The sequence below is a fragment of the Heloderma suspectum genome, chromosome 4, assembly GCF_057233095.1.
Source record: "Heloderma suspectum isolate Gila_16-S chromosome 4, 16-S_ref, whole genome shotgun sequence".
NCBI classification, from domain to species: domain Eukaryota; kingdom Metazoa; phylum Chordata; class Lepidosauria; order Squamata; family Helodermatidae; genus Heloderma; species Heloderma suspectum.
Genome location: NC_139461.1, coordinates 210,146,573 through 210,165,075, shown reverse-complemented (window position 1 = coordinate 210,165,075; position 18,503 = coordinate 210,146,573). Strand labels below are relative to the sequence as shown.

At 43.4% G+C, this 18,503-nt stretch overlaps 1 protein-coding gene across 2 annotated transcripts in view; it reads left to right on the top strand.

Moving 5' to 3' along the window:
• Nucleotides 1-976: 976 nt before the first annotated feature.
• Nucleotides 977-18,503, top strand: part of GIPC2 (GIPC PDZ domain containing family member 2) — a 42,909-nt gene continuing 25,382 nt past the window's right edge. For both annotated transcript variants that reach the window (XM_084852145.1, XM_084852147.1), the window contains exons 1-2: nucleotides 977-1,355; nucleotides 17,213-17,398. In XM_084852145.1, coding sequence (XP_084708271.1) covers nucleotides 1,068-1,355; nucleotides 17,213-17,398 — 474 coding nt within the window. In that variant the 5' untranslated portion in view covers nucleotides 977-1,067. The remainder of the gene's footprint in view (nucleotides 1,356-17,212; nucleotides 17,399-18,503) is intronic.

Sequence of the window (18,503 nt, the reverse complement as noted above, 5' to 3'; positions counted from 1 at the left end):
AAGACTCTTAGATTTCTCCCTCTGATTTCAACGGGGCTCCTTCTTCCCAAAAGGACCGAGGTGGCACACTGAAGCACACTTACTAGATCAGGGGTGAGGGACCTGTTGTTGGCCTCCAACTCCTATTGATCCCAGCCATCCGGTCAATGGTTAGGGATGACTGATCTTTCACTGTTATCTAATTGCTGTTTTATCTTTTGTGTTCACCGCTCAGAACTCTGTTCTAGATGTGGAACGGTATATAAATATTAAAAAAAAAAAAGTAACGGTGTCCCCAACCAGTCGTGTCCTACTCTAGGGTGTGGTGCTCATCTCCATTTCTAAGCCGAAGAGCCAGCGCTGTCCGAGGACGCTTCCGTGGTCATGTGGCCGGCATGACTGAACACCGAGGTGCACGGAGCGCTGTTACCTTTCCCGCCAAAGCGGTACCTATTTGTCTACTTGCAATTTCTTGCTTTGGAACTGCTAGGTTGGCAGGAGCTGGGACTGAAGACAGGAGCTCACTCCGTCAAGCGGCACTCGGGTCTCGAACAGCTGTCCTGCTGACCTTCCGGTCTGCAATTCAGCGCCTTAACCACTAAGCCACCGCAAATCAATAAATACATAACGATGGAAGTTGTGGCCCAGCAGCGCCTGGAAGGCCACCGGTTCCCTACCCAGTCCTAGACAGTAAACCCCACAGAGCAAACCAGGGAGTTGATGGGAGGGAGGGAGGGCCGTACTTGTGAGGAAATCAGGACTGCGCTTGAAGGAAAGGACCGCAGCAGGAAAGGGTGAAGGGCCCTGCGCGGGCCTGCCTATAGCTGGCACGCTGTATAGCAAGCCGGCGAGAGGAGAAGCGGAAGCCTGGTTCTGCCAAGTCTGGGCGCAAGGTTGTTCCCAGGCGCAAAGCGCCGCTGCCCATTGGCTGCCGGATGCCATCACCTGGCCGCCTGGTGGGCGCGCCCGGAGCGCGCCGCCTGAGGGGGCAGAGTCCAGGCGAGGCTGGGAAAGACCTGCGGCAGCAGCGGCAGCAGGTGGCGGCGGCAGCTCTGTGCCTCTCCTTGTCGCTGCGTTCGGGCGGGAAGATGCCGCTGGGGCTGAGGGGCAAGAAGAAGAACGGCAGGTCCAAGGAGACGTCCACGCTGGTGGAAGGCGAGGCGCCCCTGGCGCGAGGGCGAGGCGACGAGGGCGACGACGGCGTGGCGGGCGCTCGGGCCGGGGCAGCGGCCGCCCCGGCGCGCCAGGGCCCCATCCGGCTGGTCTTCCACACGCAGCTGGCGCACGGCAGCCCCACCGGGCGCGTGGAGGGCTTCGGCAGCGTGCGGGAGCTTTACGCCAAGATAGCCGGCGCGTTCCACATCGCCCCGGCGGAGGTACGTGACGCCCTGGCGCGGCGCCTGCGGGAGAAGCCCGCTCGCTGCTCCGGGGGCCCCCTCCAGCCGGGCGGCTCCCCTCACCCCGCCGAGCGGACCGCGCCGGCCCACCGGGGTGGGGGTGGGGTGGGGGTCGTCACGGCCCCGAACCTGCTGCCCCCTCCTCTCCTCCCCTCAGGACCTCCCGGGGCACTTTCATCCGCTTCCAGTGGGTGCTGGTGGCTCCGGTTTCGGTGGGGCTGAGAATCCATTCCGGCTTTCAGCCAGAACCAGCCAGAACTCTAAAGGAGGTGTCCAAGGTGCTGGACTTGTTTTGGGGGTTGGTCAGAGCCTTGGATAGCTCCTTTAGAGTTCTGGCTGGTTCTGACTGAAACCCAGAATGGTTGTGCAACCCCACCAAAATCGGAGCCACCAGCCTCCACTGTCCACTTTTTATGGCTTGGTTCCCCCCTCAGCAGCTCTTCTTAGCCGCCGTGTCGCCCATGCCCGAGTGGGTTCCGAATTGTTCTGTTTTACTTAAAATCTGCATTAGTGAATCAAGGGGATGGTGGGTTATTCCAGATGGTATTAATACAAAAGTACAAAGGCTTTTTTCATTTTCTTTTTTTGATGGGCACATGCACATCAGACAGAGGGAATGTGAGCAGGGGATACTTTCTGAAAAGCAGAGGGACCATGGGTTCAAGGGTGCCTGGAAGGCTTTGCTTCCATATACAGAGGCAGGCTGTAGTTATTGAGTTGGGAAAGAACTTTAATTAATTTATTACATTTCTACACCACCTATCAGCCGAAGTTCTTTGGGCAGTTCACAAAACAAAACTTAAATCATAAAAATACAATAACTTAGTAAAACAGAGTATGAAACATAGAAAGAAATGCACTCCCCACCTGTTCAGAAGCATAGTTTGTTTTCCCCAAAAGCCTTATTTCACACATTTTTCTGAACCTTGATTTTTGTTTTCCTGTTGACTGGGGGTGGGGGGAGTACCCTGGGTTTACTTATGGGCATTTAATCTGCTCTAAATTTATTTCAAAGTTCATTCTAAGAATCTGTTAAGGTGTTTTGGATAAGAGGAGTCCCCTAATTCAGAGCTCTTCAGAGGGTGATGTTGATCCTGGTAGTTAAAACACACAGAGAGAAGTACTACTAAAATAATAGTATTTTTGAGCAGATGGGGAGTGCGTTTCTTGGTTCACATCAGTGTTTGGCATTATATTGCTTAGCTGCCACCATGATGCACACCCATATAATTACTAAATAGCAGTTCAGGGCATTATTAGAGTCAGCATGGGAATTACAATCCCACGATTGTTGTACAAAGTCTACCACAACTCTTATCAGTGCAGTTCTAGGCGTATCTACTCAGAAATAGGTTCTGCTAAGTTCAATGAGACTGACACTCAGGTAAATGTGCTTCAGACTGCAGCCTGTGTGTCAAATGGGTGCTGTCAGATGGGTGGCTCTTAGAATTAACAATCAAAAGACATTGTGCGGCTATCTTGTCTATCCGTCCTTAACAGATTTTCTATGGTAAGAAAAAAGATGGAAGAAGCAGTGGGAAAACATGGGAGGGTTAAAAATGGAAGATGTCATCATTTGAACCCCCTTCAAAATTCCACGAATGAAGCAGGGCAATTCTGCAATAAAAGCTTCATCTAGAAGCACTCGTCTCTCTCTTTCTGATACTAATTCTCACACTTTTGTTTTAGCCTTAAGGTAATCAGTTATGTAGAAAAATGCCTTCTGGACTGGGGCTAAAGATGAGTTGGGTGTTGATTTCTTGCATTAATCACCCTTTTGTACTCCTAGTTTTTTGGGGGAAGGGGACTACATTAAAGTAGTAAAAGTGTCCCTTCATCCTTTTACTATATACACATGGATGATTTTATTTGGAACTGGAAGTCAGTTTGGAACTGTAGGTAGCAATTCTATGTGCATTAATTAATATTGTGTAATGTTGTTTATTGTAGCAGCAGACAAAGTAATTTTAGGGTAAAGTCTTGATTTACTGAACAGTACAGATGTTCCAAAACAGTTCATGTCATTGTGGTGCCTAAGCAGAAAACCCAAATAATGTTATCTCCCTCCAGTAGTAAAAATAAATGCTATCATTAATAATTTGTTGCCCTTTAAAGACACCTCAAAATCTGCCAGTTGAGATGAGTTACCTCACCCAGCGTAATGGTTGGAAAGGTCCTGCAGCTATTGTTTTGAAGGAAATATATGTATGCCCTTTAAGGGCATTTCTAATAACTGGACTAGGTGAATTCCATTACAGTCGACGCAGCTGCTTCATTCAAAGGTTGTAAACCTTAAACCAATAGCATTGTTTTATTCATTTATCTAAGTTGTTGGAACTGTCCTATTTGCATAGCTTTGAGCATTGAAAAAGAACCAAGTCTGAACACATGTAATTATACTCCTGGCTACATGGATCATTTTACCTTGGCATTGGAGCTTGTCACAATAGTATCTCTTCGAACAATAAGGCCTTTGAAAGACAGTGAAGTTTTCTCCGGTGACAAAGAATTGCAAAAGTTATTTCACACCAGACATGGTCCTGTGCTTTGCAAACTATCATACCAGCAGCTTCTCGCACACAGAATGGGGCAATAATTATAATGGCTTTTCTTACTTCATTAACTAGGCTTAAAGGGACCAGCTATCTGGTTAATTATGTTAACTAGTTAATCTAGTTAATTACAAGCTCAGAGCAGCCTTAGGTAGTAAAGCCTCCCATTCTCTGAACTTTATACAGTTGTTGTACACCAGTAATTCTGGTTGTATATAGTTCTAAGTGTTTGTTTAAAAGATCAAGAATAAACCTGGAGAACAAGGGAGTAAAACAAGGTTCAGTCTTCAAGCATTCCTGTGTTGGGGATGGGTGACTCCTTATCCAGTCAGTAATGAAATTAATACAAAGATTAATTTCTTGGAGTGAATATGCAAATATATTTGTCACCAGGAATTACACAAAGCTCTGTACCTGGTCATTCATTACTTGATTTGTCTTGAATTATAATTATATTAAACAATTTTGCCCTTGTTTAAAAGTGATACACTGTTTAACACACTATTTGTAAATGAGGGAAAGGGGCTAGAACCCGTGTAGTAAGGAACTTGCTGGGGTTATGTATTAATGCTTGGAGGAGTGTCATTTTATATATTGCCTATTGGAAGTGGTGCTGGCTCATTTGCTTCTTACATCAGTGTAGTAGTACCAATTTGTTCAGAGGACGATGAGAATTGGTATAGCATAATGGCTAAGAGTGTGGGATGGGAAATCAGGCTTGAATTAATTAGGGCTGAAATCCTATATACATTCACTTGGGAGTAAGCAAAGTGATAAGACTGGGTTGTATCCAGTGGTGTCTGTCTGCCAGTAGAATGGATTTCCCCCTCCCTCGTGCAGGTCTCATGTGCCCTCCCTGCTGCCAATGTGCTCCAGAGGGTTGGGGGACCCCTGAGCAGATGGGGGCGGGACAGGGAGTGCAGCAGGAAGGAGGAGAAGGGAAAATCCCACCGTATGAGTGGAAACCTGCTCGTGTTATGTTGGATGTAGCCCAGTAAAGGTAACTTGGGCATTACGCACTTGGGGAAAAGTTCAAGGTACACTTCCTATTGGCCCCTTTGTTAAAATCAGCAAAGTTACCTCTTGAACATGATTGGGACAATTCCATATTTAAATACACACACCTGCTGCCATCACATTTGGCCCTGAGAATGTATGTGAAGTGCCTGGAATTCTTGAAATGCACTATGCAGGTGCTAGGTACTATTATGTTAAAAGTGTGTTATGACAGTATTATTTATTTATTTATATTATTTATAATATATTTTAATAATATTTTTTGCATTTATTTTATTTGTATCTTCCCTTTCTATCAAAAATGGCACTCAAGGGGGCTTACAGAATCAATTCAAATTGATTAAAATAAAACAATACATTAAAATACAATAAAAACAACACCCAACCTGAAAGACCCACTTACAAGCTAAAGAAAGGGCTTCTTAAATAAAGTGGTCTTTGCCTGTTGGCAGAAGGACAGCAGAGAGGGAACAAACCTAGCCTCTCTTGGGAGGGAGTTCCACAGCCTGGGAACCTTCTCAAAAAGGCCTTCTCTCGGGTCACCACTGAACGTGCCTCTGATTATGATTAGCACCATGGCTTATTCCTGTGTTTTTATTCATACACACTGCAATGGAAAGCATATGGAAAGCAAGTATCCTATGGAAGCAAGTATCATTTCCTAGTGTCAAATGTACAAATCATTCCATCGAACCCCTTTGTTAACCTGTGAATGATAATTAAATAGAATTTGTAAGAAATGGCTTACAGATGAGATGCAAGCTTGTAACATCATGCATTAATGGTGTAATACTGACCTTTATATATGAGAAATAAAAATTAGTCAAAATGATGTGAATGTTTAATTGCAGTCTTTGCAGAGAATTTTGTTATTTTTCTGTACTCAGTTGATAATTACAGTATATCCACTTTTCAGAGTAATTGTCAATGATAATGGGCTCAAATATTAGATCCATACGTTAATCTACCAGAACTGTTGGATGGGGCTGACAGCTCGATTTCCAGAAAATAAGCAAGCACTCATTTAGGATTATAGCAAGCTACATTTTTTAATTAACAGGACTTCTATTTGGTAGCTTAGATTTCAAAATAATTTGTTTGGAGTATGCTTTGCATGTACTTGTAAATCCATTTACCTATTTCTTGAAGGACAGTGGCTACATGTAGCTTTGCTCCTCTGCATTATTTTTTATTACTAAGCCAAGTTCAATTTATTGTGGTTTGATTCCTCGTTGCTGAGCAGCAGAAGACCTTGAGGGGATTACTTCTTCTACTAACATGTCACTAACTCTTTATAAAGGTGAGAGTAGACATATTGTGGAAAACAAGCTACCTAGTTACTCAGTTCCATTAGATAATTAAGCAGTATTGTTTCCATTCCTCTGCACACCAGTCTTCACCTTCTCCATTTCTTGTTGAACTTGTGCCTGTCTCCCCCCAGTGATTATCTCTCCGTATTTCATAGGATTTATTCCTGAATTTACCACGAATAGCTTGTGCAATCTGCATCTCATCCTGTATCCTGTTTGATCAGTACTTCACTTCTGTTGGTTTTTTTTAAAGACTGAAAGTAAAGCCTCTGTTGTACTTTTTGTGTCATTGGTGAATGCTAAAATGGAATATATTTTGCAGCAATATATATATGGTTTGTAGATTTTGCAATGCTTTATTACATAATTTGAATGCATTAATAGCTAATTGAAAACAAAACTGGTTTAAGCCTCAGATGTGAAATACTCTGTTTGCTCTTCAAGTTAGATATGAGGAAGTTCTGTGATCTAGGAATAGCTCTTTCAATGCTGGTTAGTGTTGGCACAATGTAAATTATTGGACAATGAGTTAAACTTGTTAAGCAGTGGTGCAGTAAGGTAATTTTAGACTCTGGACTTAATGTTCTCGGAGGGAGCACTCTTTTGGGGCATCCTCCTGCTCATTCTTGCCCTGATGGTACCACTGTAGTGTTCTAAAGCTTAGCCACAGGCAGCTGCTAAATCCAAGCCTATTTTTCTTCCTTTTTAATGGGAAGGCTTGCTTTTAAAATTTTTTTTAAAGGTTGATGGGTTTATCATCAATCCCTGGCTAAGCCACACTTCTAAAGAATTATTCTACATTTTAGGCCTTCCCTTTTCACATTCACTGGACCTTCCTGAAGACTGGTATCATCCTTTTGGAGGCTGTACGGGCATGATAAAGGACAAAGAAGGCAGGGACCTAACAGAAGCAGATGAGATTAAGAAGAGGTGGAAAGAATACACAGAAGAAACATACAGGAAAGATCTTAAGTGTCCCTGATAGCCATGATAGTGCAGTCACGGAACTTGAGCAGGACATCCTAGAGAGTGAAGTCAAGTGGGCCTTAGGAAGCATTACTAACAACAAAGCTAGCGGAGATGACAGTATTCCAGCTGAGCTATTTAAAATCCTACAAGATGATGCTGTTAAAGTGCTGCACTCAATATGCCAACACATTGGGAACATTCAACAGTGGCCACAAGACTGGAAAAGGTCAGTTTACATTCCAATTCCAAAGAAGGGCAATGCCAAAGAGCATTCAAACTACCGTACAATTGCGCTCATTTCACATGCCAGCAAGGTGATGCTCAAAATCCTACAACCTAGGCTTCAGCAGTATGCGAACCGAGAACTACCGGAAGTACAAGCTGGGTTCCGAAGAGGCAGAGAAACTAGAGATCAAATCGCCAACATTCGCTGCATCATGGAGAAAGCAAGAGAATTCCAGAAAAACATCTATTTCTCCTTCATTGACTACGCTAAAGCCTTTGAATGTGTGGATCACAACAAACTGGCAAATTCTTAAAGAGATGGGAGTACCAGACCATCTTACCTGTCTCCTGAGAAACTTGTACGAGGGTCAAGAAGCAACAGTAAGAACCAGACATGGAACAACCGATTGGTTCAAAATTGGGAAAGGAGTACGACAAGGCTGCATATTGTCGCCCTGCTTATTTAACTTATATGCAGAGTACATTATGAGAAACGCCGGGTTGGATGAATCACAGGTTGGAATTAAGATTGCCGGGAGAATTATCAGCAACCTTAGATACGCAGACGATACCACCCTAATGGCAGAAAGCGAAGAGGATCTAAAGGGCCTCTTGTTGAGGGTGAAAGAGGAGAGTGCAAAAGCTGGTTTGAAACTCAACATTAAAAAAACGAAGATCATGGCATCTGGCCCTATCACGTCCTGGCATATAGAAGGGGAAGAAATGGAAGCAGTGACAGATTTTATTTTCATGGGCTCCAAGATCACCGCAGACAGTGACTGTAGCCATGAAATTAAAAGACACTTGCTCCTTGGGAGGAAAGCTATGGCAAATCTAGACAGCATAGTAAGAAGCAGAGACATCACCTTGCCGACAAAGTTCCGCATGATCAAAGCTATGGTTTTCCCAGTAGTAACGTATGGCTGTGAGAGCTGGACTATAAGGAAGGCTGAGCGCCGAAGAATTGATGCTTTTGAACTGTGGTGCTGGAGAAGACTCTTACGAGTCCCCTGGACTGCAAGGAGGTCAAATCAGTCCATCCTAAAGGAAATCAACCCTCACTGCTCATTGGAAGGACACATACTGAAGCTGAAGCTCCAATATTTTGGCCACCTAATGCGAAGAGAAAACTCCCTGGAAAAGACCCTGATGCTGGGAAAGATTGAAGGCAAAAGGAGAAGGGGACGGCAGAGGAAGAGATGGCTAGATAGCATCACCGATGCAATGAATATGAACTTGAGCACACTCCGAGAGAGAGCGGAGGACAGGAAGGCCTGGTGTGCTATGGTCCATGGGGTCACGGAGAGTCGGACACGACTTAACGACTGAACAACAACAATAGCTAGGGATAGCCGCAAAGGGAGGGAACAGTGTTGAGTCATCAGAAATTCCTTTTGAGGCATGTATGTGCCCCAGTTCCATGAGCCTTTTCTAATGCCTTTAAAGAGGACATGGATGAAACTAGAGGAAGTGAACTGAAGAGGGAGTTTGTTTCCTTTCTATTAAGAGAAGTATGAGTAGGGGTGCACGAAAGTCACTTACCTGGTCTCGCAGCTTTTCGCGGTGGGGGGGAGGTGCTTCGCTGCTCTCCCCCCGAAGTTCAGGCTGGGGCGGGGAGGCTTCCCGCCTCCCCCGGCCGAAATTCAGGCTGGGGGGGGGGGAGGCTTCCCACCTCCCCCGGCCGAAATTCAGGCTGGGGAGGAGGCGCCTCGCCTCGCCCGGCCGTGAAATTAAAAGTTAAAAAAAACAACAACGCCCCCGTGATAGGCTACGTGACGATTAACATAGCCTATCACGGCTAGATCTGCAAAGTCAGCCGTGATAGGCTACGTTAATCGTCACATAGCCTATCACGGGTGACTTTAAAAAAAAAAAGTGCGTACACAAATGGTGGCCCCCATAGGGAGCCGCCATTCGCGTTCCTTATTTGGTCGCTGTAGTCTACGTAAAGATTTACGTAGACTACGGTGAAAATAAGGGCAATGTAAATAGCGTTGCCCTTATTTTCGCCATAGTCTACGTAATCTTTACGTAGACTACAGCGACCAAATAAGGAACATGAATGGCGGCTCCCTATGGGGGCCGCCATTAGCCGTACGTGCTTTTTTTTTTTTTAAAGTCACCCGTGATAGGCTTTTACGTAGCCTATCACGGCTGACTTTGCAAATCTAGCCGTGATAGGCTACGTTAATCGTCACGTAGCCTATCACGGGGGCGTTTTTTTTTTTTTTTAGTGTTATTGGAATGGCGGCGGCGGCGGCTGGTCGAAAGATCAGCTGCCGCCCCCGCCCCTGACGAAGACCCGACGAACCGCCGCCGGGACCCGCCGCCGTGAGGGACATTCGGGAAAGGTAAGTCCCGTCCCGGGGGGGGGGGTGCGGGGTGCGGGGGGGTGCAGAGAATTTCTCCCCGAAACTTGTTTGGGGGGCCGAACACGTTGGCGCTCGGCCCCCCGAAGTTTCGGGGAGAAATTCTCCGCCAACCCTAAGTATGAGTAGAGTTCCCTAAAGCTATGCTGGTGTCAGCCTCTCAAATTCTGGCAAAAGGATTTTTAAATAAGAAAAGAAACTGAGGTTGATATGAAATGAAAAGGAACACTTGGTGGACTGGTCTTGATGATGATGGGGCTGGCAAACCTGTGGGAACAACTGCTCCCAGTCGTTTTCCCCTGTTCCTTGGGAGCTAGGAGAGAGGCTCTAGTACTCCATGTTTGTCCAAATAAAATCTGCAAGGGCAAATTGCTGGGCCTTTTGCATTACACTACCCCCACAGTTCAATCTTTACCAAAAGGGACTCACCTGGCATTCTGTTGGCAAGTGAAGATTATTTTAGTCCAACAGATTTTTGCCAGTTATTTGATACAGGAGATAATGTGGAGCCTTCCCCCCTGCTTTTATTGTTTATTACTGCTGCTTTTACTGTGTGTTTTATTTTTAGTGGAGCTGATTTCACCGTTCTATACTTCATTGCCTTCTATTGTTTGGAGTTTTACTTTCAAGAGAGTAAATTTTTTTTTTTTTAATGGGACAATTTTCTGAGTTTTAGTGAATTTTACTGTTGAATTACTTTTATTATTGGTTTTAATGTTGTACATAGCCAGAGGTGAACTATACACATAATCAGTTAATGAATAATAACCATGACTTCTTGATCTAATATTTTATTTTAACATATTGTATTTCATCCAGATCTCATAAGGTCTGTTTAGATGTATAAAATAACTCTTATACTCCATTCCCAAATACATTTATTTGCATAGTTTGTTTGTCCTCAGTCTGTATAGTTGTGGAGTAGTTTGCATTGACTGCAAAATGACCGAAGATCAGTGATTTTTGCAGGGTCAGTATGATGAATTATGGTGATGATTTTGGAATGAGGATTTATAGCATTCACCAAACATTTTGTGATGGTTAAACTAGATGAAAGTGGAAGAGGGCGCTCTCTCTGGAAATGTGCTTATTACTGCATTATTATTATTATTATTATTATTATTATTAACTTTTGTGCTATTTTCCTTTTTTTTGCAAACTCTTTTGGAATTTGAATTACTCCTTAGGAATGCTGGAGAATAATATTTTGCTATTCTGGCATGAGTATCTTCTATAAAAATCGATACTCACTAGGAAAATAGAGAATAAAATGAATAATCAAAGTTCTAGTTCGACTGAAATTCTTCCCAGAAGTAGGTGGTATAAAACTGGCTCATGTGGAGGCTGCAGTCTGTTTGTGCTGCCCAGTTGCAGTTCTAAATAGAGTTACATTGTCTCATGTTTCTAAATATCACATTTCTTTTCTGTTGCCAGTTTTATCTAGTCAAAGGTGTGAAACCAGTTATGAGATGCTAGCTTACGTTGACAAGGTCAAAGTCACAAAAATCATTTTTAAAAAAGCAAATGAGCTTGGTTTTATAGAAAAGGAGCAAAAATGTAGTGATTTTCTTAATGAGAATCATGGGGCTTACCAACACTTCCTACAGGCAGCTGGTTGGCCACTGTGTGAAGAGAATGCTGGACTAGATGGACCCTTGGTCTGATCCAGCATGGCTCTTGTTATGTTCTTAGGCTCTTAACACAAATATTTGAGGAGCAGCCCTCTTAACTATTTTCTCAGGGTAGGGTTGAATGTTTTTTCATGGATGGACAAATATTTCAGATTTCTGGACACCAGAATCACATTTTTGGTATGGCTACAAAGCTTTAATTAGCTGAAATTAAATTCTGATTGATTGCAGATTAACATTTCTTAGAATGAAACATACGTTTCACATGCAAGCCACACAAAGGTATACTGGCTCTTTTCTCTCTGCCAAACGAAGTAAAAACAAGACTTATGATGGCTTTTCATTCCATCCAGTATCTAGAGCTAGTGGATATTTTGTCTTTAAGGGTGAAATCACCATGGCTTTCCTTCTAGAAACCATCACTGGCAACTCATTTATTTATTTACAAGTTGTCTAAGCCACCTTTAAAAATGTTTAATCATTTTTAAAAACAAACACCCACATTAATATTAAACAAAATAAGAGGAGCAATAGAAATAATTTAATTTTAAGGCAGCCATTCTTAAAATGACAATGCTAACTTAAAATCAACATTCTTAAATTGGGATCTTTCACAATAGTGATGAGTTTTCGAATTGTTCATGTTTGAAGCCAGTTGGTCTCTGTTGTGCTAATATGATAGGGAATAATCTATATTACAGCGTCCCAAACCAATGGAAAATAAAATTGTAAAGATGGCCATTACTTCTTGCAACTCATGGCAGCTTTAAAAATAACTAAATCATAATGTGCATTTAAATAAATTTAAGTGCTCCCAAATATCCTCAGAGGCATCTATATTAAAATCTTGATAACATGCAGGTTTTGCAGTTTATTAAACCTTGAATTGGTTGACAGCTGCATAACCATGTGTATGCTGAGCTGATTTCTCCCACAAGGCTGATTACGTCCACTTGCCATCCTACCTGGATTGCAGGGAGTAGAGTCCCATGTAATTCCAGACTCCATAAAAGCAAACCACTTTGAATTGATTAATAGTTCTAATGAAAGCTGTAATGTGATTCTTCTAGCAGCCCCCGCCCCTAAATCTTTATTAGTTGATCTGAAATCTTGGGCGATTGTATTTCTGATGATGACTGTATGATTATTATTTAGTTCTGCCTGTAGCTTTGGCTGTGAAAAATCAACGCAGAAGCACATTTTATAAAGTACTTTCTACTTTGTTTTGTAGTTGTTTAATAATTTACTGAATTTTACAGGATATTAACAAAGACTTCAATAGTACAATAAGAGACATTTCAATATCTCTTGATTTATGAAGCTGCTGCTCTCCTCTGATTCAACTACCTGATCAACATTGCCCAGTAAATTACAGTCAGTTTTGATATGCACTAAAAAAAAGTTTAAACACCATAAGGAAATAATAAATTCGAGGAAAGAAGGTGGAAAAAAATAAATGGGGGACTACTTTGTTTCTTATAATTAGGGTATAATCCCATTTCTGACATCACATAATACAGATCCTGGTGGTGATCACAGCAGTGCCAGGCTGCAACAGCCTGTGGCATGGTTGCACATCAGCACACAGCCTACATATAACCAAGCTGTAGTAGAGTACAGATTGCACAAAGCAGCTGTGCATCGACTTACATCTGATATTAGGCTGGTCTACATTTTGGTGGTGGTGGAGGGGCATGTATGTACAGCTTTATTCGGCTTTAAATGAATTTAATGTAACTTATTTTAATGGGATGGGATTTTCATTGCATTAGTGAAAGTAAAGTCTAAAGCAATTCACTCCAGGAAGTACAAAGTTTATTGCAGATGAAAGTCTCTAGTTGAAGGATTACTTTCAAAGGCAATAACAACTTTTATTTAAATTTACAAGCAATGTAGCAGAACATTTTAGTCACATTCAAATACATCTTTATTCTGTTCCTTTTCTGTTGTAGACCCAAAGTCTCAAGTGATGCCCTTCTTCTTATGCATTCACCACTAAGATAGCCAGAGAAAAGTTTCCAAAGCAATACTGTAAAATCTGTGTTTTGCTGGAGATATGAAAAATTGCTTGAATTTTTATGCTCTGACTGGAGGAAAATAAAGTTTGGATTTGACTACTAACAGCTGCAGTAATGAAGATCCATCCAAAGTCTTGATTTGAGGAATAGTTGTAAGAAGCAGATGGTCTAGATAACTTATGGCTCTATTGTGTGAATCACTGTATTCAGATATCACCTCATAGGGTTGGCAACATGCCTGGAACTATCATACAGACAGTATACTTGGGCACATGTTGAGGCCTCAGTGCCCTGGAAGGGCCAGTGTTGTGCTGACACTTGCAGCTAGTCTGGGGCCATGTTTCTACAACAATAGAAGGAGAAGCGAATGGAGGAGTACTGGACTTTTTAAAAAAGGAATCAGCTTTGCTGCGCTTTGGTCCATGCAGGGCTCCATGAGCAGGTTCTCCACACCAGTAAAAATCGCTTCACATAACATACTTGCTGGTTGGGGTGGGGGTTGGAGTGAGCGTCATCTGACTGGCAGGGGCTGCTCAGCCAATAAGAGAGGCTTTCCCCTCTCCCCCCTTTCTCCTTTCTCCTGAAAGTCCAGATGCACCTGCATTTCAGGAGCAAGCCTCATTGAGCACAATGGGAGTTACTTCTGAGTAGACACACATATGCTTGTGCTGGAAAAGAGCGGGGAGGGGGGAGAACAGAATGATGGGAAACCATCCTCCATTTTAACCTGCAGGATCTCTATAACGAAGGGTCGAAGTAGTTACTTCCTAAGGCAATAAACCAAACAAAGGAGAATCGGAGCCTTGCCTTGAGATCGTGCTTTACCGCACTTAGGGAATTGGGCTTTAAACTGTGCCATGTCAATTGAAGGGGATCTCTGTAAGTTCTGATGTGGGCATTCAGAGGGCAAGCCTCATTCAGCACAATGGGAGTTACTTCTGAGGAGACACTAATGGGTTTGTGCAGGGATGGGAAACACACAGGAAACACCCCTTGACCAGGGTCATGGTGAAAGGCATACCTCTGGGCAGGGCTAGCATACCTGACGTCAATGCAGGGGTTGGGGCACACAGCAACTATACTGAGGAGAACCCAACTTAAGGAAAAGAATTGGACTTTAAGCAGTTTCAGGAAATCCGTTTTTTCCCTGATAAGCTCCGGGGGTGGCTGCTGGATGGCCACGACGTCACATATCCCTAGCGACCTCAACATGTAGCCAGCTCAGAGTAAATTGCTGGTGGAACCCACCCCACCCCAGGAGCCTCCCACTATTTAAATGTCCCACAGTGATTCAGAGTGATGCTATATCAGGGTGATTGTGGGAAATTAAAATGGCAGTTCCAAGCCACCTGTTGCTCATCAGGGCACTGCTGTTGCTACTTGCTGCCATTGCCAGGTCAACATAGGCCCACTAACACAGGATGCCTACAAGAGGATGCTTGGCCAAGGAACTCCTCAAACATGGAGTTGGCCCTCTTCTTAGCATAGTACCAGGATTGGAACAAAGGGAGCATTTCAAGCATCATTTCTTCTGAGGATGCTGTAGAAGAGATTTATTAGAAATGGGACTGTTTACCACCTCTTGTTGCTGTTACATTCTAGAGGTAATTGGAACATGCATGGATCTGTTGATCAAGTGCCAGCCCTGCCTTTTAAGTTTAGAGCCACATTAGGAATTTAGGTAGATTCAAGAATACAAAGCTGCATGGCTCTTCTAAACCTGTCAATCATGTTTAGGACTTTGCTGAAGCCATATTAGCCATAATATGGGTAGTTAGTCTGAATTTTATTTTTAATCTGCATTTTATGATTGTTAGCCACCTTGAGTGCCATTTTTGGTGGAAAGGAGGAATATAAATTAAATTAATAAAATTTAGAATTGAGCAACCAACCAAATGTACCAAATGAAACTTATTTTGTAGCTGTTGTCATAGAACTATATAGAAAGAACAGAGAAATTAATTTGCCTACTCCAAGGGAGGCTCGGAAAACAGCAACTAGGGAGAGGGCCTTCTCGGTGGTGGCCTCCCAATTTGGAGCTATCTCCCCGACGAGGCCTGCCTGGCCCCCACTCTGCTATCTTTTTGGTGCCATGTTAAGACTTTTCTCTTTTCCCAGGCATTTGGCAGGATGTGATGAATTTTAATTGACCCTGGATTCGTTTTATGGGTTGACTGATGATTCAAAGTTGTTTTTAGATATATGTTGTCTCTGTGTATACTGCCTGCTGTTTTATGTATTTAAAGTTTGCATATTGTATTTTTAATGTTTTTAATCTTTGTAAACCTCCCAGAGAGCTTCAGCTATAGGACAGTATAGAAATGTCATAAATAATAATAATTTTGGTTGCAATTTAACAGCACAGTTCCATGTATGGTTACTCAGAATTAAGCCCTATTGTATTCAGTGGGTCAATTTCCACATAAGGATGCACAGGATTGCAGACAAAGTCACTTCTTAACTTTTAGAATGCTTGCAGAACCTTCCATCTGGAACACCACTGTCTGCTTACATGCTTTGATCTATGTCAGTTCTTGGTACAAGCTGCATTTTACCTCCTTTGGAGGGAAAGGATGCTAGTTGGTTTCTAATATCACTGAATAGTGGCAGTGTCTTCTGACCTGTTTTACTCTGGTAATGGCAGTTGTTCCACTGGAGGCAAGAGAGAGGAGCTGAAGCTAGAGGAAATCCATCCTGTTCAATCCGCAGACCCTCTGACAACTTGGAGCATTAATGCAGATATGAGCATGCCGGCACTGGGCCCATTCCCAGGAGTACTAGCTGAAGAGTATCCTCCCCAATAGCAACTACTGTACATTTAAATACCTCTTTTTTGTTTTGTTTTTCAAAACTCCATCTAGATCCCACAGCTCTTGATATTCCTTCCAATTCTGCATTGGTAATTTCCATGATCTTCCTATGCTGCTTGCCAGCAAAAGCTGCATCTTGCTGTACTGGGACTAGCTCATTGAGCCAGGTTCACATTTAACTTCAAGCTGCTTGCAGAGTCCATTCTGCTTTGTGGTACTTGGTTTTGCTTTATTCCTATATGGTGCTGGCAAAGTGGCCAATATTTGGTAGAAACTTGGAGAAAGAGAGGGTGACCTGAAAGTGCTGAAATGGGATAGGAAAGACACTGGCATTCTTCAGCCTTTTCAGCACCTATTCCCTCCACTTCTATAAGTTTTGCAACCGACCACCCACTGACTCCTTTTCCATCATACTTTAGGTATGACCAACTTCTACAAACTGGCTGTTAAGTGGAGAATAGGGATTCCAAAACTCTTTAGGTCCCAAAAGACTTTCCTGAGCATATATTGCCTTCCTGTGAGACCCATCTTGCAGTAGTTAATGTCATGGATATATGTCTTCAAATGTACTTCATATGGCATATTTATAAGTTCTTGTAACATAATTCTTCCAGAGAATTCAGGAGAGAATTGTGTAACATGTGCAAAAGCTGCTGCAGCACAATCTATTTCTGCTTCTATGGCATGGGGATACAGGCTTCCATCATAAAATGGCTTTTGTGATCAACCTACACTTGGATAAATGGATCACATTCCTGAGACTACAGCAGCACTATGGGGAGTGTAAGGGCTTTCACAAGATACTGCAACTTGCATCTGCTGCCATGGGACAATTATGTAGGCCATTCTGTGGTAACTGGAGAGGGTGTTTGCCATGGTGGATGTGTCTTTCTGAAAAATGGATACAATGTATTTGTTTTCCTCTTGCCTTATAGATCATGTTTTGCACTTTGAATACACACAAAATTGATATGGACAAGCTCTTAGGAGTGCAGATTGGTCTTGAGGACTTCATATTTGCTCATGTAAAAGGAATAAAAAAGGAAGTGGAAGTTTTCAAATCGGAGGAGTCACTTGGACTTACCATTACTGACAATGGAAATGGATGTGCCTTCATAAAGGTAAGATGGAATGAACTGAGTAACGTGTGTGAAAGATCTGAGCAGAAATAGAATAGCAAATTATTTCAATAATTCTTAGTGTCCATCCACAATGGAATGGCTTGAATGCTGGATAGTGAAATCATGACATGAGTGGATGCTTATGTCAGGAATGAATCTGAGCATGTGGAGATGTCTAGCAGCTCAGATTCAGAATGGGAACAGTCAGAACAGGGGAGGCTCCCTCCCTAGTGAGCTCAGAGATGGCAAGGCCTTCTTCCCAAGACCTTGACTCATAGATGGCTCAGCCTGAATGCTCCCCACTTTTCCTCCTCCATGAGAACCCAGGTTTCGGGGGAGGAGGAGAGTGAGGGGCATGACTTGAGGGATGCTAGGGTCCATCACAAAGTAAAGTGGGAAAAGTTAGAGGTGCAGCTCAGACACTCCACCAGATTGGCTACATGTGAAAGCCTACATAGGAAGGAGCCACCGTAAGGGAGGGGCATCCCTCCAAAGCTAGTCTGGCTGAGAAGTTCTTGCTAGGGATGTCAGAGAATTCCGCGATGGAAATTCCCCCCGAAATCCGTCGCGTAACGAAGCCCCTGCCCCCCACCCTATGAAAGGCGCACGGGACAAAGTCCCCGCTGCCCCCACCCCACGAAAGGCGCGCGAAACGGAGCACTTACCTGCTCCCTTCCGCGCTGCTTTGCAAATGGCGGCCGTCCTGAGGCCGCCATTCACTTCGTCTTCATAGCCGTGATACGCTACGTAAGTATTTACATAGCCTATCACGGCAGGGGGGAAAAAACCCCAGCATACCCAAATGGCGGCATACGCTGGACAGGATTTCGGGGGGGGAGGACTGGATCGCCTCCCCCCCCGTCGAGGATTCTGGGGGGAGGGATGGAGCGCCTCCCCCCCACCGCGGATTGCCCGACGCAGAGCCAGGTAGGTGTTTCGTACATCCCTAGTTCTTGCTCAGACTGCTGGCAACTTTTGTAACCTCCACTTTGGCTCCTCTATTGATATTCGTAATTGTGTGGATTAGCTGTCTTCATTGTAGTCTGAGAGTTTCCTAGAATTTGCATTTGTAAGGAAGCTAGTCTTTAACTAATAAAGTAGTTTA